The 21166-nt window shown below is 45.9% G+C and overlaps 1 protein-coding gene across 1 annotated transcript; it reads right to left on the bottom strand.

Moving 5' to 3' along the window:
• Positions 1–1979: 1979 nt before the first annotated feature.
• On the bottom strand, positions 1980–21012 carry CXHXorf38 (chromosome X CXorf38 homolog). The gene is made up of 7 exons (XM_049871345.1): positions 19315–21012; positions 19020–19154; positions 13768–13887; positions 10881–11030; positions 10407–10586; positions 4933–5095; positions 1980–4079 (listed from the first exon to the last, which is right to left on the bottom strand). Exons 1-6 carry the CDS (start codon positions 19528–19530, stop codon positions 4934–4936), a joined length of 963 nt encoding a protein of 320 aa, XP_049727302.1. The 5' UTR covers positions 19531–21012; the 3' UTR covers positions 1980–4079; position 4933.
• Positions 21013–21166: the final 154 nt, after the last annotated feature.

The following is a 21166-nucleotide window of genomic DNA, read 5'->3' as shown; positions in this document are numbered from 1 at the left end:
TGGGGAACGCAGGCCCAGGGCAGTACATCAAGGAACCTCAATGTATGTGTTCGCTGTTAGTTGCTGTCGAGTTGGCCCCCTACTCATGTTGACCCCATGCACAAAGACAAAACACTGCATAGTCATGTGCCATCCCCATGATCAGTTGCCGATCGGACCATTGTGATCAATAGGGTTTTGACTGGCTGATTTTCTGAAGTAGACCAGGCCTTTCCTTACAGTCTGTCTTAGTTTGACAGCTCCACTGAAACCTATTCAGCATCATACCAACACCCACATGAGGTGCATTGGCAGGGAGCTGAACCTCTCAGCCTCATGGATGGGAAGTGAGAATTCTACCACTGAACTACCACTGCCCCCTCATGATATGTTTGGGAGTGCTCAAACCCTGCCTTTGGTAAAGATTTCAAGTGCAAAGGAATTGAAAACAATACAGGTATGTGCCACATAACATGTTTGGGCAATGAAGGTCCCACAGCAGATATGTCTGTGGTCCCATAAGGTTTTTTGTTTTTTTAAAGAAAAAGCAGATCTCCTTTTATTTTCCCCTAATGGTTTTAAAGACCCTCAAACCTCCATAGTGAAGGAGCAGCACAGCTCCAGGGTGCATCCCAACCCCCCAGTGCCTGCGTTCACTCCCTGCACAGGACAGTGCCTGCAGGGGCTCCTCCACTCCTGCCATGGGCGCTGGCTGGGCTCAGGGAGCCCGGGCTCCCAGCGGTGGCAGTGGGAGGGACCACACCAACAGGGCAGTGGCAGCCAGGACCGCCACCCAAACACATGCTCCCATTTGATCCAGCTGTCTCTGCCACCCCTGTGAGCCCCACACCCTGCGCCCGGAATCTGCAGTTCTGATCTGGCTGTCGGCACAGACCCCACCAGCCGTAGCTGCACACCCGGCAAGGCTAGCCTTCCGTATACGGTGGATACAGCTCTCGGGCTTCATCTGGAGGCGGTGGGGGCTGCTGGGCCAGACTGCTCCTTCTCAGGCAGGTGGGCAGAACAGCAGGTAGGGCTGGGTGCTGAACTGGAGACAGTCACGCAACATCAAAATCAAATAACGTCCTATTTCACAGAACGTACGGGGGACAACAAGCGACGCGTGACTATCTGAAAGGTTCTGAAGACATCAGCTCTTGGGTAAGAGGCACATTTGTGGAACTCTGGTAGATTCTCCTTTATCTTCTGTGGCATCCGAGCAGAAGTCTTCTTTGCAGGGAGTCTCTGTGTTTCATACTTTGCATACGGGGGTGGGGGGGGAACTATGGCAAAGTATTAGTTATCTATTGCTATGTAACAAATTACCCCAAAACGGGACAGCTTAAAACAACAAATATTTATTATCCTACACAATTTCTGAGGGTCAGGAATCTGGGAGTGGCTTAGCTGAGTGCTTCTGGCTGAGGGTCTCTCAGCTGTCAGCTGGGGCTGGAGGATCAGCTTCCAAGATCATTCATCCAGTTGTTTGTAGGACGCTTCAATTCCACGTCACATGGGCCTCTCCACAGGGCTGCTCACAACATGGCTTCCCCCAGGGCAAGTTTTCTGAGAGAGCGCCCAAGATGGAAGCCATAGTCTTTTATGACCTATTATCGGAAGTGACATACCATCACTTCAGCTATGTTCTAATGGTCACACAGACCAACCCTGGTACACTGTGGGAAAATAATACAAGAGTGGGAATATCAGGAAGCGGGGATCACTGGGGGGCAATCTTGGAGGCTGGCTGCCACACATGGTTCTGAAATAAGAATTCTCCTATGTCTTTCTGAAATACAGTAGAAAGTAATAAAGCATTAAGGTCACTTAATAGTTTAGATAATGCAAGTGATAATGCAGTAATAAAAACTGTTTTGAAAGTTCTGAAATGAATCATCACTTTATATCATGATTTTTTATTGAAACATTAAAGAACATTCTTTGACTTCACTGAGTATTACATGTGTACAAGTTAATATATTCTTAGGTCTGTCTTACAAGATGTATTCTTTAATTCAAGTATTATATTTCAATAAAAGGCCACTGTCTAACAGGTAGGTTTTTAATTAATCTGGTAACGAAAGAAGGATAATCTCTGCTGATAACTTCCTACCACTTTACACTTAAAATTTAGAGCACAAAATGATTAGGGAAAATATCCAAAGGGGTGCAACACTTCCACCCTAATGCAGTGTCCATTCCACTAAGATCTAAGCCTTTGCTGCCTGGGACATTAGTGTTTAAAGCCGTGTAAGTGGTTGACACTTTAATAACAACAGATCTTTCAAATCGTTAGGGTAACAATCATTTCATTATCTCCCAAACTCAAACGTAACCAACTCCTTTTGACCTTGACGATTTAACTTAAACTATTTACAGATCTCAGTCACTAACTTTATGAAGCCGACAACATTTTCCCAACTGGCAGTTATTTTCCCAGATGTTTTTGTCACTGACACATTCTAGTTATTTCCCAGAATTCAGGTGTTTGATACTGAGTTTAATATGTAATGTTTTCCTGGTAAAGAACAGGCTAAAATACAAAGAACTGCCTTAGCTTTGTAACTGTAATGCTAAAACAATTTTTCTCCTGAGTCTTTCACAAAGACAGCCTATGTGGAAAGGAACCCACTTAACTGGGCTCCTTCTCATGGCCCTGTGATTCACAAGTGCCCCAGGAACTGGAGTTGACCCCCACAAGAGTGGAGGCTACAACACAGTCTAGGAAATGTGACACGCAAGTCTTGCAAGTTTGAATTTTATTGTTCATGTCTTTTATTATTTTGAAATCAAAAATTTTAATTAAAAAATTTCAAAATACACAAGTGCATGTTTGTTATAAAAATTTCATATGGGCATATACGAACTAGAAAAGCAAGTTCCTTCTAGCCACCACCTGCCCCCCGCCCCCAGTCTACTTGCTTTCCCAGATGCAGCAGAGCAAAAAAAAATTGGGACAAGCATGCAACTTTCCAGACTTCTGTTATTTAAAAACACAAATGGCATTACAGCATGCTACACATTGTTCAGCATTTTTTCTACTTCCTGTACTTTAGAGGAAAACCCTGGTGTCATAGTGGTTAAGTGCTACAGCTGCTAACCAGAAGGTTGGCAGTTCAAATCCACCAGGTGCTCCTTGGAAACTCTATGGGGCAGTTCTAATCTGTCCTATAGGGTCGCTATGAGTTGGAAGCGACTTGATGGCAACAGGTTTGGTTTTTTTGGTTTGGTACCTTAGAGATCATTCCCTTTTACTGCATTGCCTCATTCTTTTTAACAGCTGCATACCGTTCAGTGGTGCCAATGTGCTGTATCTATTTAACCAGTCCCCTCCTGATGGCTGGTTAAGCCCACTGCTGTGAGTCTCTTCCCATGCGTACCCCATGGGAATCTCTTCTACAGAACTATGTACATGGAGGTAGCAGAATGGGGGTGAGGGGAGAGGCTGCTGTGCCTCGTCAGGGGACCGGCCAGACACAGCCTTTACCATGGTAAGTAGCTAGTTTAGGACCAGAAAAAAATTCACCTTTTACGTCACTGAATGGTACACTTAAGAAATGGCAAATGGTTTGTTACATATAAATTTACCAAACCCACTGCCATCTAGTTGATTCCGACTCATAGTGACCGTACAGGACAGAGCAGAACTGCCCCACAGGGTTTCCAAGGCTATAATCTTTACAGGAACAGACCACCACATCTTTCTCCTGTGGAGTGGCTGGTGGGTTTGAACCACCGACCTTTGAGTTAGCAGCCAAGTGCTTAACCAGCGTGCCATCAGGACTTCTCATGTAAATTTACCACAATAAAAAAGAAAAAAAAAATCTCACCTGTTAAATAGAAAAAAAAAAAATCCCTGGATAGTAGCAAGTTTTGGCCCGAGAGTATCCGATTTTTTTTTATCAGTACAGATTATACAACTCCAAGCTTATGAGTATTAAAAAAAAATATATATATACCCCCGAAGCACCAAAGGCAAGTCCAGAGAAAGACTGTGTAGAGTACTCTTGAATGTTTTTCCTCTGGCCCAGGAAAGGGTGGCTGAGATGGAAGCTGTGCTGGCTGTCACAGAACATGCCTGATTTTTATCAAAGGACAACCTAAAATGAAAGAAAACATTTTAATTTTCTTTATTTGAAGAAAAATAGTAAAATACTAAAGACAGTGACTTGTTTTAAAAAGTTGTGCTACGGGAATTAACCAATTGCTATTAATGCTGGACAATGAATAAAGAAAATCGAAGAAGACTTGAGGCCTTTGAACTACGGTGTTGGCGAAGAATATTGAATATGCACTGGACTGCCAGAAGAATGAACAAATCTGTCTTGAAAGAAGTACAGCCAGAATGCTTATTAGAAGCAAGGGTGGTGAGACTTTGTCTAATGTTATCAGGAGGAACCAGTCCCGGGAGACTCACGTCATGATTGGTAAACTAGAGGGTCAGCGAAAAAGAGGAAGACCCTCAACAAGATGGACTGACACAGTGGCTGCAACAATGGGCTTAAACATAGCAGTGTATGTGAGGATGGCACAGGACCGGGCAGTGTTTCGTTCTGTTGTGCATAGTGTAGCTGTGAGTCAGAACCGACTCGATGGCACCTAACCACACAACAGCATTAATGCCTCAGCTAAGAGCTAGGCATTACTGGTCAATTACACTTTAAGGCTGACACGCTTTTTGCCTGTGTTATAAAGTTGATTCACTTAAGATGGGACCAATGACTTCAGGTGTATTTGCCTAAACAAAGTTGACAGGGAATTTGTTATGCTGAATTACTCCACAAATGTAAGAATCATTCACTGGAAATAGCACCGGGCTCAGTGTCCTTTCTTTCAAACCACAAGCGCATAAGGGAACCTCGGATTAGACAAAGTTGCGTGTTCATGTAAGAGAGCAGACACCCCAGAGATGAGACTGTTCTGTCCTTATTAAAATCATATGCCTAAACTTACCTTAGGCCCTCTCTTCAGGCATCTCCCCGCCAGGCTCCTTTGAGTCCTGTTTCTGATGCTGGAGGTAGAGGCTGTCTAGCTTCTGCATCTCTTCTGTAAGACCTTTTCTAAGATCCTCATTGTGTCTCAGAAATTCCTTCACCATTTCCAGTCTTGTTGAGGTCTGCAAGAAGGAAACCATACAATGTATAGCTGAAGATCATTTTCTAGTAGATTTGTAATTCATTGAAAAACTTATTAGCTCCAAGACTGGCTCCAGCCCATGCGTCCCCCAAGGGAGACAGAAACCTTGGCTACAGGTACCTGCCCACAGACAGGCTAAGGGTTAAAAAAAACAAACACAAAACAAAACAATCCTAGTTCTGGGACCACACAGTGGGGCGTTTGCTTATCTTCTTAAATTCAGAGTATATACTGTTGTTTTAAAACTTCCTGCTCTAGTATAAAAAGAGATTCATTTTATTTATTTTTAAATTTTTACACACAGAGGGTAATAAATATACATTGTACAAAATTCGAAATGAACACAAGGGTACAAGGTAACAAGTAAGTCCTCTTCCCAACCCTGTTCCCAGTAACCCAGCTCCTCTCCCCAGAGGTGACCACGATGAACAGTTTCTTGTGTCTCTTCCGGATGGTCTATGCATTTACATGTAAGCACGTGTGTATATACACATACCCATTTTGAAAAACACAAATGGAGACACTGTTCTTCTACTTGCTCAGATCCTGAAGATCTTTTCTGTGTGGGAACGTCCAGAGTGGCCTCATTTTTTTTTAGTGGCTGTATGTACTTCAGTTGTGGACGTTCCACATTTTAACACACGATTTCAAACCTTCTGCTGAGACAAACCATACTGCACCAACTCATCTGACACATGTGTCATTTTGCCCAGGTGACAAGTCTCTTTGTGGGACCTGCTTTTAGGAGTGGAATATGCCGTTTTAATGCTGATAGGTTTTCCTGTTTTAATAGTGCTATGGATTGAATAGAAACCCTGGGGGCGTACTGGTTAAGTGTTACGGCTGCTAGCCGAAAGGTCTGCAGTTCGAATCCACCAGCCGCTCCTTGGAAACCCTATGGGGCAGTTCTACTCTGTCCTATAGGGTCACTATGAGTCAGAATTGACTTGACAGCAATGGGTTTGGTTTTTTGGGGTTTATGGATTGAATTGTGCCCCCACAAAAAGTTATGTCGACATGCTAACCCCTGTACCTGTGAATGGGACCTTACTTTGGGGAATAGGAGTTTTCTGTTAGCCCAGCCACACCAAGGATTGCTGGCAGCTGCTAGATGCTGACTGACGAAGGACCTTCCCCTTTGGGAGCTGTGATCCTTGTGCTGTCACCGCCTGACCCTCTCCGTACCCCTCAGACCTGGCTTGCTCTTTTCCACTGTTTCTTTCCCTTTGCTCAAGGCTCGGTACACCAACCTCTGCTCCTCCTCCATCATCTGCCTCACTTCTCTCTTCTACTCCACATTTCATAGTGGACGCAGCTTGGAACTCCAGCAGTACAAGCATTTGCTCTGGAAATGTGCTTAAGAGGTGCTCATGGCTGGGGGATGATTTTAGTTTGGTGAGGAAGCAGAGTTAAAGGAGGCTTTTTTTTTTTTTAATGGGGAAGGCTTGTGCACATTTATATGTAAAGGGGAACAGGAAGTAGAGAGGGAAAACCGAAAGCATTAGAAAAATGGAGTGGAGTAAGACAGGCGTGGGTACTGAAGTTCAGCTGTAGCTGTGTGACCCTGGGCAAGAAACTTCACCTCTCTATAAACTAGGGGTGATGGTACCAGTCCCATCTAGAATTCTGATTAGAAATAATCTACTAAAAGCACTAAGCATTGTATCTGGTACAGTCCTGCCTCCCTTCACTCATGTAACAAATGTTTAGAGACTACCATGTACTGGGCACTGTTCTAGCCAAAGGTGCTTGGCAACTCCATTCTTCCCGTCACTTAAGCCAAAACTCTGGCATTGTCTTTGATGCCTCTCTTTCTTTCACACGCCACATCCGCCCACCTTCTCACCACCTCTACGCCCCCCTGGTCCAACTCGCCATCATCTCCGCCTGGAGTACTATGGCAGCCTCCCTGCTTCTGTCTTTGCCCCTCCCCACCCCACCACCCAGGCAACCTCAACACAGCAGCTCGTGTTCCTTTTGTCATTCCTCTGCTCAGAACTCTGCAAAGGTTCCCATTTCACTCCAAGTCCGAGCTGAGGTCCTTCCAATGGCTCACTCGGCCCAATATGACCTGCTCCTTCTTCCTCCGCAGCTTCCTGATCTCACTGTCTGGTATTCTTTCCCTCACTCTGCTTCGGCCCTGCTGCTCGGCTGGCTGTTCCCTCTGGAAGGCTCTTCCTCCAGATATGCTGAGGGCTGATCCTCCCTCCTTTAAGGTATAGCTAAGTCACATCTTCTCAGCAAGGCCACCCTGACCACCTGATGCAACCTCCTACTTTTCCCCACTCTGCCACTACCGACCACCAACCTGTTCTGCTCTACACTGTACTTCTTCTCACTACATAACTTACTTATTGTGTTCATTGTTTATTGTCTGTCTTCACCTGCAGGGATCTGTGTCTGCTTCTGTCACTGATGTACACCAAGCTTCTAGAACTATGGCTGGCACATAGTGGGTACTCGGTATCTCATTCTGGGCTGTAACAGATGAAGTGTCCCCTACTGCCTCGAGTATACTATCACTGCCCCTTCTCGCTGCACTTCCCCAGGGAGCTCCATGAAGAGGATTCCCTCACCAGGGTTTAAAAAACCAGTGACGACTTTAAAGAATGTGCAAATTAATTTTTTTTTTTGGCAGCTACTGCCCTCAGTGTTCTTCAGCTGGATGTTTAAAAATCCCAAGATTCTAACAGAACACTAAGGGCCAGCAGACTGTGTGAAAGGCTACTGGGCGGAAGCTGGATTCTGCTGCAGACGGGCCCTGGTGGACACACACTCTATGGTATGCCTGGGTGCCCGAGGGGCCTGAGCAGCTGCTGCTCCAAAGCGGAAAGCGTTTTACAATCAGTTATTCATGCAGAGTGTACTTTAATAAATTTTTTTTTTGTAATTGTATATACCACTAAGGCTTGTCAAACTAACAGAAAAGAATGGAAATGATGAACTCTCTGCCACGCTCTCCTTGGCACTCCCGGGGGAGTCTTTGTGGTCTACCGTTCCCATGCTCCGTGGTGTTTGCTGGAACTGTCATGCCAAATTACCTCCATTAACCCTTTTTTTCAACTTAGCCTTCCAACCCTACCCCTACGCTCTTTTAACAAAAACCTGAAACAGACCTTGTTACACACTCACAGGAAAAGTCCCATGGCCATAATACGACCACTGTATTTCTTGATTCCTAGATGCACATTTTTCCCCAGATTTTAACATCTCAAATATAAACGCATCTTGCCGTTGACAGCATCTTACAGTTAATTGACATTATTCTTCCCTTTCTTAGAAGTCACTGAACTAATGGCATGTCTTACAACTGACAGCACTGGAATTTGGTCTTATTAGATCCTCTGACTTTGGAGACTAACCCTAAAGAACATGGATTATATATGGCACTGAACTTTCAAAAAAGAGGTCTAGGTCCACACGTGGAAAGCCAACCTTTAACATCTTAGAGATACATACCAATCCACCCTAACTTACATTTGATCACTGAAATATTAAGAAAAATGCCATGTTCCACTGAACAGAAAGCATGAAACATGAGAATTCAGCAACTCCATCCAAAGATGTGGTGACCCAGAGGCCAAGCTGATTAACCCCTATTTCCTCTCTGTAAAACAGAGATAATTAGGGTTCAAAACTTATACTTGCCAGCTCCTTGGTGCTACAGAATCTGCACGCTGCCTGCAAGAAGGCGTAGGACCAGAGTGGGGAGACCTCCAGGCCAGCCTCATGCTCAGCCGCGTAGCCCTGTGTCCGTCAGGGCCTGTTCCTTGAGGCCACCGCCTCACGTGTAAAGCATGGGGTGTGATCAGATGATTGCGAGGCTCCCTATCAGCTCTCAGCTATACAGATTCCTGGCTTCAGTGTGCTGCTAGTGATAGAATTTGCTCTTTACCACACAAACAGGAAAAGAACTGCCCTTCCCTCAAGCAAGAGGAGACAATTACTGAGGAGTCAGAGGCAGTGAGTGTGACCCCAGAGTTGTCTTCTCTCGCTCTACTCTGTTCTGAAAGAGGCAACGGGAAGAAAATTGGGGCTGGTTCTAACGTCACTTTCAAATAAAGCAAGATGGAACACATGGCTTTAGAAATGGAAGATTTAACAAACAGCCCACACTCTTACTCACTGTTTTAAATGCCTGTGGTGTGCCAGGGCAGGTGCACCCAAAAACCAGAGGTCTCCAATCCCTGTGCTAAAGGAGTTCCCCAAGCTGAAAAAGCACTGGAGATGACCAGAAAAGTTATTCAGGCATATTTACCAGTAAGGAGCATGGCTTACGAATGGCATATACATTTTATATGAAATGAAGACTCTTCTGTGTTCAATGACATAACCAGCAAAACTACTTTCCTAGGACAAGGAGGAATGGAAAAAGTGAAATGATTTTTCCAAGATCTCTTGGTGATCTAGAATTCAAATCCAGCCAGTGTATAATTACACTACTGTACCTTTTATACCCTGCATAAATAAATGGGATTCGCTCCTTCTGTAGCCTCCCCCAGCCCCATCACATGTCCCAAGGAATCTAACCCGTCACTAAGATCCACGTGCTGTGCCCAGAAAAACCTCCAGAATCTGGCCCCTTTTCCACAGCCTCAAGTGCATACCCTCTTCTTCCCACCCTCACATGACTGCAAGGGCCTCCTGGCTAGTCTTGATCCACTTCAGCCCCCCTCCACATGCCATAAGAGTTAACTTTCTAAAAGCCATGTCTGATCATCTTACACTCTCTTGCTTCCCCCCACTGCTTTCTGGGAATAAAAAGCACTTGGCATGGCATAGGAAATCTTTCAAAAAATGGCCACTTCACTACCCTCACACCTGACCTCGTCTCCTTTGCTCTTTTTGTCGTTCCCCAGGCCCAAACTATCCTTTCAGGCTTTTGCAAGTGCTGGTCCTTCTGCCGAAAGCACCCTTCTTCTTCCTTTGCCAATTTCCCAAACTCTTATTTGATTTTTGCAAGTCCCAGCTCAACATCATTCTCTCGGCAAAGCCTTTTCTGCAATCCCTTTGACCTGCATTTTGTTTAGGATTCTTTGTTCAGAGCTGGGTCAGCCCTTGCCATGCTTCTACTTTGTAGCACATGGTAAGCATACAAATGTTTGCTGAATGTATTTGTTAAAATGTAACATTATTCTGTGAGAAAAAAATAACCACTTCTGGAAATTATTTGACTTATAAATCAGAAAAATAGCAACCAGCTGTATGTCAAAAGGAAGTACTCTTCCTCCCTAGGCCCTTTCTTTGCTTTGTTTACTCATACAGGGGTTGTAATTTTTTTTTTTTTTTACCTCTTCAGGCAACACCTCTTGCTCTTCTGCTTGAAGATAAATCTCTTGAAGTTTTTCCTTTAGTAATTCCATTTCTATTTCATTTACTTGGCTCTCACTCAGGTAAATTCCTGTTTCACATTCACACCCATCTCGCTGATCTTCCTCAGGGATGTGAACAGCCCAGTCAGATGTCAACAGCTGTTGGGTTATCACACAAACACATGAGCTGATTTAATGGAAAAGTTAGTCCAGTGCACTACTCAAAGAATTCACAGTTAAACATCATTAAGTGGATCCATTTAATACCGTCCTGTGATCACTTCTCAGCCCAGCAAAATCCTAGATCTCCTTATCAACAAGGCAGGCACATTCTTTCTCCTATTCATACCCTAAAATTTAGTTTGGATCTAATAAACTTCAAATTCCAAATGAGTCACTGTGTTTTTTCCCCCTTTAGTTCCGTATGCCAGGACCCTTAAATATGATTTTTACCTGTTCTATTCTGGAGTATACCGCCACAATCTCTGGGATATTCCTGAATTCATTCAGAAAATTTTGGATCTTCATCTGAAAATCTCGAAGCCACATAGAAGATACTTTCATCTCTGAAGAGTGCATGATCTCATTACGACACTTAATCACCTATAGAAAGACAAAAAGGATAAAAGGCTTCAAAGTCAAACAGCGATATAGACTGAGATTTTGTGGTTCTAAACAAACATTTCAGAAAGGCTTTGTTACTACAAAATCCACTAGTGCGGTCCCTGGAGAACGGCCAGAACTTTCTTGGGATCATGTGCATCATTTGGCATGTACTTGTACCAACCTGAAAAATAACATAGCCATCCTAGGGGGTGTGAACCCAAACCAACCAAACCCACTGCCGTCAAGTCGAATCCGACTTACAGCGACCCTGTAGGACAGAGAACTGCCCCCTAGGGTTTCCAAGGCTGTAATCTTTACAGAAGCAGGTTGCTGCATCTTTTTCCCACAGAGTGGCTGGTGGGTTCAAACTGTCCACCTTTCGGTTCACAGCCGAGTGCTTTATCCACTGCGCCACCAGGCCTCCTTGTACTTGTACCAGGGTTGAGGATTCCAGCCTGAAGTCAGATCCATATTTAACTTCATCCTGTCCTGAGGGCATATATACCAAGAAGTGAAGTCCCCCTTGGACCACTAACTGAAATACCTTCAAGGTTCTTCAAGAGAGATAGTAAGGGGAGGCGGCGGGATTGGGAAACCTGGAGAGTGGGTGCTTTACCTGAAGGGGCAGCTGCTCCTCACTCATGGGTTGTTGCCATGGAAGCTATATGAGACCAGTGTTGCCAGACCTCCTGATTTTTCAAGAAAGCTGAGAATTCAGATTTTTATGACGACTAATTCAAAATTAAAAACAAAATGGGATATGACAGATGAAACTTAACTGCACACCAGATTTTGGCCACAGGATTCCAGGGATAAAAAGATGGCAACTGGGCAACAGAGGCACAGCATTTTTCCCCTTCCTAGCCCCTGGCACAGATTCCCAAGCCATCCAGAAGCTCTTGAGATGACCACCTGGCTGCCTGTAGGTGCTGTTAAGGCGGGAGGGGATGTTCAAACCCTTGCTGCTTGAATAACTGAATCAGGGTTCGAAATACAAACACACCTATATCTATCCTTAGCCCTTGGAATTTTGTGACCGGCTGGCTATTCCTTACACATACCCCCAATGCCTTAGCCTGAAACAACTTGTCAAAGAGCAAAGACTGTTGGCTCTCAGTAAACCCACAGGCTGAAGCAGCAAGGCCAAAATATTGGTGTCTCCAGGAAGTTAGGCCAAAGAAGTTTTTTGATGCGGAAACTATGATGAAAAGAAAAACAACTTTTGCCAAAACTTAAAGCAAATGGTGCTATCTAACCATATGTTAATATATAATTCACATCAAGATGTCCACGTTCTTAGTTAGAAGGTATCAGAGGACTTGCTCAACTACTGTGATAGCGCTTTGCTTCTGCTGACGTCATAAAGGATTCTCAGTCCTTTCAGTGGCTGGCAAAGCCACTGAAACCCATCGAGTTGATTCCAATTCACAGCAACCCAACAGACAGGATAGAAATGCCCCACAGGGTTAACATGGCTGTTTAATCGTGATGGAAGTAGATCACCACGGCTTTCTCTTGGAGAGCCACTGGTGGGTTCGAACCATTGACCCTTAGGTTAGCAGCTGAGCGCTTAACCACTGTGCCACCAGGGCTCCTTCTCAGTGGCTGGCATGCTGGCAAAATGTACATGTACTGTCTCTATATCATATAAATAGTCCAGGAGTGCTATACACTCTTTTTAATGATCTGCAGAGTAATAAATGTGCGAGACTTACTCTCTGGTGAAACAGTCGCAATCGCCCAGAAGAAATCTGACAAGCACAGTGGTTTATTCTGACACTGGCTATTCATTAGCGTTTATCTTTTTTTCAGTCCTATGTAATTTGGTCTTGCAACTGTTTGGCCAGTAACATTTAAAAGGACAGGATTCAAATGCTGGCATATAACTGACAGAACGATATATTGCTCCATATTTTTTTCTTTTTAATTAGGAAAATTACCTTGGCTTCTGTTTGTGGCAGAACAGGGAAGTGAATCTGGGGGTTCCTATATTTTCATGGCGAATGGCACAATAACGAGTTGTCAGGGAATTGCAATTAGGGAGAACTAAGGGCTAGTCTCTTGACTGCACTCACACGGAGGTCCTTGGACATTGCTGAAGGTGCACATGGTATGTGCCCCGCTCGCCTGCTCAGTGATGCCAACCCCGAACCAGGGTTTAGCTTCCTTTGCACACCAGTGTTTTGCGGAGATACTCTGTGCTATTTTTGCACGGCTGGCTTAGCGTTGGAAACTCTGGTGGCGTAGTGGTTAAGTACCACGGCTGCTAACCAAAGGGTCGGCCATTCGGATCTGCCAGGTGCTTCCTGGAAACTCTGTGGGGCAGTTCTACTCTGTCCTATAGGGTCGCTATGAGTCGGAATGGACTCGACGGCACTGGGTTTGGCTTTTGGTTTTTTTCTCTTAGCATCACAGAGTATGTTGTCGCTGCCGGTCTTCAATCCCTACCCGACTGACTTTCTTTAAAAGAAAAAAAGCCAAAAAACGGTCGCTGTTAAGTCAATTCCAACTCATGGCCACCCCATGTGTGTCAGAGCAGAACTGTGCTCCATAGGGTTTTCAGTGGCTGTGGTCTTTTGGAAGTAGATCACCAGGCCTTTCTTCCAAGGTGCCTCTGGGTGGCCTAGAACCTCCAACCTTTTAGGTTAGCAGCTGCGTGCTTAATCGTTCACACACCCCTCCCCCCCCCAGGGACTGACTCTCATTAGATGGTTTTACAACTGGCAGCTCTTACCTCTGTGACTTTCTTTCGATCAATCATGAAGTGATCGCAACAGTTGATGAGACTTAAAAGAGCGACGGCATCACATTCCTCGGGTCCTCTTTTGTCTGCCAGTCCTCGGGGCATAAAGGCCTGTAGTACGGGCAAGCACAAGGAGCTCCTGAGCTGCCACCAACTCTAGGAGCTGACAGGGCAACTGTTATTTGTGGATTTCTCAAATGATGACTGAGATTCTCTTATTCACTGGGGGTTTCAAGTTAGAGCCTTGTGTGTCCAAAATGGAGCAGAGAAACATCACAGCTAAGCCTCAGCCAAGGGTAACAGCCAAAGGGTTGTTCTGCCTGCTTCTCGTTATGAGACACCTGACCAAAGGCCTCCTGCAACTGATTTTCTGTCCTGTCTTAACGGCATATAAGCAAGAAGCATGAGTAGAAAGCACCATTTTTTCCCTTAGTGACGTTTCAGTGGCTGAGTTGTTCAAGAGGAGAATTTAAAAATAATACTTACTCCAAAGTGGAATAAATGGCTTGAAAAATGGCAGTATAGTAGCGTAAAGCTAAGAGAATGGGCTTGGAGTCTGACTGAGCTGGGTTCAAATCCCAGGTCTGCCACTTGCCAGCTGTGTGGCCTTGGGCAAGCTGCTTATCCTCAGATCCTCATCAGTAAACCAGGGATAGCTGTCCTCATCTACCTTGAAGGATGTTTCGAGAATTCAATGAGCGAATGCAGATAAAGCACTTGCCCAGGGCCTGGCACGTACTAATAATAAACATGCCAGTAAGTGCTGGCAATTATTGTGCTGATAGGCTGGGGTGAGTAGAATCACAGGGAGTTACAGATGGAATCCCAAGTTTTGAGAGACTAGATACATCAGAAGGGCCTCCTCATTCTAGCACAATCTCGCCTTTAGTAGGTTTTTATGGCATGAACCCAAAAATGGCGTTCCAGCAAGGCTCAGGCATATTTCTTCACTGAAATATTTCCAAACTTATGTCTGGATGCAACCACTTTACCAATCTAAGCATCTCAAGAGTACATTCCTGCCAAGGGACCAGAGAATATGACATATGAAAAATTACTTGCAATAAGAACTCTAAATAAAGAGAACTGTTTCCTTGCAAATAAATAAACTCCAGGAGGCAAGCAACCACAATGCCTACTATGGTGCTGTTCATTGGCATCAGAAAAGGCTTGTGGTTAAGAACAGACACACCCTGCTGGCCGTGGAACTGCACACCTAAACCTCCCGTGATTAAGAATTTTCCATACACTGCAAGGCCCCTATCAAAACGTGTGGTACCAGCACCATGACTGCCTTTCTATGTCATACCAGCCACTGAAAGGCCAACCTTCCGAGGGAAGTCTATTACAGATGCTACAATTGTTCACAAAGAAGTTAATTAACTTATCACAGGCAAAATGATGCAATGAAAGTGAAGAACCCAAACTCTGCTTAATTCAGCTGTTGCTGAGAGGAAAATGCAAAGTCAGAGGGGCCTTAGCTGCTTTAAAACCAGGCAGAGTTTCTCTTTTCCATTATAAGGTACATCCTGTCTGGCATTTTCTCACCAATATTTTTTTTATATATATACACCTGTCTCATCCACTGGTAAAGTTTGATTCTTCAGAAACAGAAGCCAACAGTACAAGCTCTGTTGCCTTTTGTCAGTGAAACCATTTTCTTAAAACTGTACTTCGCAACACTATTTCATTTTAATGCACATTGGTTGGAAACAGACATTATTGCCTCTCACCACACCCTAAACCAAACCAAACCTGTTGCCATCAAGTTGATCCTGACTCATAGCAACCCTACGGCACAGAGTAGAACTACCCCATAGAGTTTCCAAGGCTGTAATCTTTATGGAACCAGACTGCCACATCCCTCTCGAACAGCTGGCCTTTGGGTAAGCAGCTGAGGACTTAACCACTGTGCTGCCACACGCTCAGTGCCTCTTAACTGAGTCACAGGAAATGAGGTTGGAGAAATAAATTGGGGCCAGATCATGTCGGGCCTCATTGGTTCTGCGAAAGAGTTTGGAGTTTATTCTAAAGACACTGGAGTCCTGGTAGCATAGTGGTTAAGAGCTTGTCCTTTAACCAAAAGGTCAGCAGTCCGAATCCACCAGGCACTCCTTGGAAACTCTGTGGGGCAGTTCTGCTCTGTCCCACAGGGTTGCTATGAGTCGGAATCAAATCAACAGCAACAGGTTTTGTTTTTCTAAGGACATCAGGAGCCAGTCAAGGGATTTTAGGCAAAAGAATAAAATGATCTCATTCCCATTTGAAGACCACACACACACAGAGAACCAACCAGAGGGGCCCAGCACAGCAGCAGGAAGCCAGGCAGGAGAGGGTGAAAACTGTGACAAGGAGACGCAGGTACAACCAACGGGGTCGTGAGAGGGAAGGAGATGCAACAAGAATGATTCCAGGTAGTTGGTGGTAGGGAATGGGTTAGGCTTGGAAGCGGGGAAGATGACAAGCCCTGCCTTAGAAATAAATACAAAGTGCCCAGGAGATAAGGAAGTGGAGATGTCAAGTAAGCAGTTGGAGCTCAGAAGAGACGTCAGGGCTAGGGTTACACATTTGGGGGCCCCAGCATAAAGGTAGCATTTAAGTCCAAGGGCCTGGGCAATAAACACCAGGAAGAGGAGGCGGGCACTCAGAGAGGTCAGGCACTGGAGGGGCGGCAGGAAGGAGGAGCCAGGAAGGCAGAAGGAAAATCAGGAGAGAACAATGTCACAAAGCCAGGAGTGTTTCAACAGGAAAAGAGTGGCCAATGGTGCTGTGTGTCTGAGAGGTGAGAAAGACGAGGCCAGAGAACTGAAGGTCACACGTGACTCTGACAAGAGCAGTGGAGTGGCAGCAACAGAAGCCAGGGTGGAGCAGGAGAAGAGTAAACGGGAGCAGAAGAGAACGCAGCTGTACTGGGGATGTGTATAGGAGGTGGACAGAGAAATGGGGAGACAGCTGGAGGGATGAGCTAAGGGAGGCTTTTCTTTCCCTTTTTCCGCCTTCGTTTTTCAAGTATTTATTCAAGTGTTGTTGTTAGGTGGCGTCAAGAGGGTTCCGACTTACAGCAACCCTTTGTACAATAGAACCAAACACTGCCCGGTCCTGTACCATTCTCATAATTGTTATGCCTGAGCCCATTGTTGCAGCCACTGTGTCAATCCATCTCATTGAGAGTCTGCCTCTTTTTTGCTGACCCTCTACTTTACCAAGCATGATGTCCTGTTATGAATAGTGTTGTTATGAACATCTGCGTACAAGTTTTTGTGTGGACACATTATAATTTCTCTTGAGTATAAACCTAGGAATGGGATTGCTGAGTCATATGGTAACTCTATGCTTAATCCTTTCTTATTTTTTAAAAATGACATAAATCCAGACAATACTAAAGTTATTTGTATGGTGATGGGAATAAACCAGGAGGGAGGAAGAGTGGATAACTGAAGACTCAAAGTCCTGGGGCAGGTGGGAAAGGATAGGATTCAACATACCACTGGAGGGACAGGCTGAGAGAAGAGATAACCTTTCTCTCTGTGGCAGAAGGAAGAAGATGCTGCACACAGAGGAAGGTTGGGAGGTTTGGTGAAAAGATGAGGAAGATGTGTCTGGGGGCACCCATCAACTCCATGAAACATGAGCTGGAAGCAAGGGTGGGGGAGTGGAAGGGGGCTGGGAAAGGCAGGAACAGAGACTACTAGAAAGACACGGCCAGACTGCTGGGGCTCCTTATCCACAACTGAAGGTGAGACCAGTCAGCTCCCTTGTGAGAGTCTGCCTCTGAGCAGAAGCAGATGACGGTGTCACCAGGGCTGGAGCTGGGCCAGACAAGTTCAGAGGAAGGTGAGAAGAAGCTGCATAACTGTGAGGGACGGATTTTAATGATGGACTGTGGAATCTGGGCTGGCTAAAGAGCCAAGTGAAGCCGGGAGGACAGAAGCTGCTGGATATTGGGAAACCAGCAGATGCCTCAAAGAGGTGGAAGCAGTACAGGAGCAGGGAGTGGGGGTGGGGGTGTTTGAATAAATGTGCCAAAGGAGAGACTTCCTGTGGTGACAAAGTTCAGGGTGTGAACACTACATGCAAGGAGGCTGAGGTGAGGTGGAGCAGGAGATGGCTAGAGTAAGGAGCCCAGGAACTGACAGGATGGGGTTGGGGAGGGAATATAAATACAGAGGAGAAACAGAAGGTCTGCAGGCGACAGCAATGAGAAGGTAGAAAGAGTGGCATAAGTAGGTGGCACAGGCTTCAAGAGGATTCTGAGGGTGTAGAGCAGCAATGGAGATCAAACAGGTATGGGATGGTCATAGTAAAGGGTATAGTTTTTTCTCTTTTCCGGGTAAAAGCAGAAATTGGTAACTCTGTGGCAGCAAGGAAAATGGGGATGGGTGTGTGACCGCAGTGGTTTACAGGTCACGATATCCAAATGTCTGAGGACCACAGACACAGTCCAGCTCCCTCGTTTTTGAGGTTAGGAAACTGAGGCTGGCCCACTATCACACCACAGCAGCTGAACTGGAACTCTGATCGCTGCCTTCCCAGGCGCCGAGCCTGTGTCTGCTGCTAACTCACATGTAGACTGACTCCAATAGGTAATCTGTGTGAAGAAGCCACTTTTGACTGCTCTCCATCCCCCCACTAGGCTTCTGCCAAACATCAAAAAGTCAAAAACTTTCAAGAGGCCCAGCTTAGTAAATCACATTGCCAAAATGTGAACACAGGTCTGTCTCCTATCTGGCTGCCTAGCCCATCCCTGCCTCCCTGAAGTTTTATTCCTTAGTTGGGCACTTAAAGTCCTTCCTATTTTAGCCCTAACTTCCCTTATCTTCCTCCACCATCCTCATGGCACCCTACATGCCAGCCAAAATGAGCTATTGAGTGAGTCTCCTCGAACACACACCGTCCATTTCCTTCGTCTCTGCTATGCTCCCATGCTCGCTCTACATCTCACCTCAGCATCTTTTGTAGAAATCTTTCCTATACTTTTCCAAGCAGGAGTAGCAGACGCAAATGCCTTCAGCTAACAGGCAGCTCAAATCCAACGGTGGGCTGAGTCCAATATAACCCCCAAACCACCGAAACACTCGAAATGAAAAATTTAAAAACCTTACCAGTCAAAGAAAATCTGCAGTCTCTCTGGACCTGCACCTCTCTTTGTGAGGCTCCAGCTTCGGCACGACCTCACCAGCGCTCCCGGGCACCAGGTTACCCGCCGCCTCCTCCTTCCCTCCCCGCCACAGGTGCTTGCTTACCTTGGCCACCTCCCAGGCGTCGACAGGCCAGAGCCCCGGCCGACAGTTTCCCCAGTGGACGTCCCCATTTCTGTTGGTGTGATGGCTCAAAATCTCCCTTTTCCACTCTGCACACACCTGACACTGAGGCTGAAACTACAGGGGGCGGTGGTGAGGAGGGGCCCGAGGCAGAGGAAGGGGCAGCGTCTGGGATCTCCGAGCGCCCGGCGTCGTGGGCGGCCCCGCCCCGCGGAGGGACCCGGAAGCTGCGTTCGGAGCGGGGATGGGGTGTGCAGGTCCGGGGCCAGGTGCTCACCTGGCGGGCGCGCGGGCTGCACCGCGAGCCGCCACGGCAGAAGGCACGGGGGCCCAGGCCGGGGGCGGCGGCGAGCAAGTCGCGGTGGAAGGCGAGCACCTCGCGGCCGACGAAGCCTTGCAGGCAGCCGCGCAGCAGCAGCAGGCAGTGGCCCGCCTTCACCCAGTTTTTGTATTCAGGGCAGTTGAGGCGCACGGCCAGCTCTGACAGCACCATGTCCTGGTCGGGCCCCGGAAGCCGAGGGGCAGGGCGGGCGGCAGTGCGCACGCGCGGGGGCCTGGGAGCCTTGTTTCTACGGCGGCGCGGCCCCGCCCGGAAGCCGCCCCTACGTGTGGCCACGTGGGCGCGGGAGCGGCAGCGAAAGCACGCTTTGCCAGTGACGCCGGGGCGGAGTGATTTGGCTTTCCGTGCACGTCAGCGCGTCCCCAGTCTTAGGTGACAGTAGCCATTTAAGTACTGAGGTAGCCTTTCCTGAAAGCCATGTGCTCTCTTCTCTGTCCCCCAAACTGAGACCACGCCGGCCCCCAATTGGACACCCTCTCCTGATGTCCGGGCTCCTGTTTTCTTTGTTCTAGAGACGTAGAAGCTCAAGGCATATATATTGACTTACGTATGTACCTTGCATTACACATTCTAGAGATTTTAGTTAACTGGTTTCTGAGCCCACAAAATCAGCTGTATAAAATCGGGACATTAGTGAAACGTGATTACAGGCTGGCCTGTACCGTATACCTATTATGCGGCTGCAGTGTGCCAAGCTGACACAAAGCTCAAAAACTCCCGCCATCCATCTAGCGGGGGCAAACAGGTCAACGCATCACCTCAGTTCTGGAGGGCTGCATATCCCCGAGCCAGATAAGGGCTTCTTCCACTATGGTCCTGAATCATCGAGCAAACGTTAGATGGTAATTATTTAATATTCAGGTTATATGATAGTGCTTCTCATCTTAGAAGATGGTGCCAAGTCTAAGTTCCAAGTAAGTGCCACAGGGGTAATAAAGCAATGGACTGTCAACTCCAGCTGTCAAGAGGCCATCTCAGTTTTAGTTGCTTTTAGTGAGCCTCTTGAGCTTGGAAAACATGTTAGTGTGAGGGATGAGTTTGGAGGGCTTGCCTTCCCCTGACTGCTCGGTTTACAGCAGAGCTGCACAGTGGGTAAAAGCACTAGTTCTGGACTCAAAACTTCTTAGCTTTGTTTGATTCTAAGCATTTAATTCCCTTCACTTCTCTGGGCCTCAGTTTACTCTTCTGTAAAGGGGAGGATATTAATGCCTAGCTCGGGGTTGTTGTTAGGATTAAATAAATACACATTGAAATACTTAAAACAGTGCCTGGCATAGTAAGCGCTCAGTAAATATTAGCTATTATTTTCTATTGACCAAAACATAATGAATCAGTTATATTCCTGGGCAAGGTATTTTAACAAATTGCTGGCCACTTGGAAGTTCAGGCAATTTATATAAACTTGTGAGCAAGCAGTACAGATTATGGTGCTCCTGGCCTTAGCTTATTTCTTCTTAATAACTTCAGTACGAAATCCATCCTAAGTAAACTTCAAAGCACTCCCTTAGACACACTGTCCATTCCAATAAAACTAAAATGAAAATTGCACAAGAAACAACGAAATGTACTCTAAATTTTTTCTTTTCCGTCCTTTAAACTCTTCGAATATTAAGTTTTCTTAAAATTTTCTGTATACTGATTTTATACCAGGAACATCTGGATGGTAAATAAATACTAAAGTAAAATGTAACAGGTATTTTTTTGGAGGAAAAAAAACCATGAAAGAAATGAACTAATTTTTATGTTGAAATTGGATCAGAATTCAGAATAGCAAAATTATACTTCTTGA

This window comes from Elephas maximus, chromosome X (assembly GCF_024166365.1).
Source record: "Elephas maximus indicus isolate mEleMax1 chromosome X, mEleMax1 primary haplotype, whole genome shotgun sequence".
Taxonomy (NCBI): Eukaryota; Metazoa; Chordata; class Mammalia; order Proboscidea; family Elephantidae; genus Elephas; species Elephas maximus.
The sequence above is the reverse complement of the archived record's forward strand: the minus strand, read 5'-3'. Positions and strand labels throughout refer to the sequence as shown.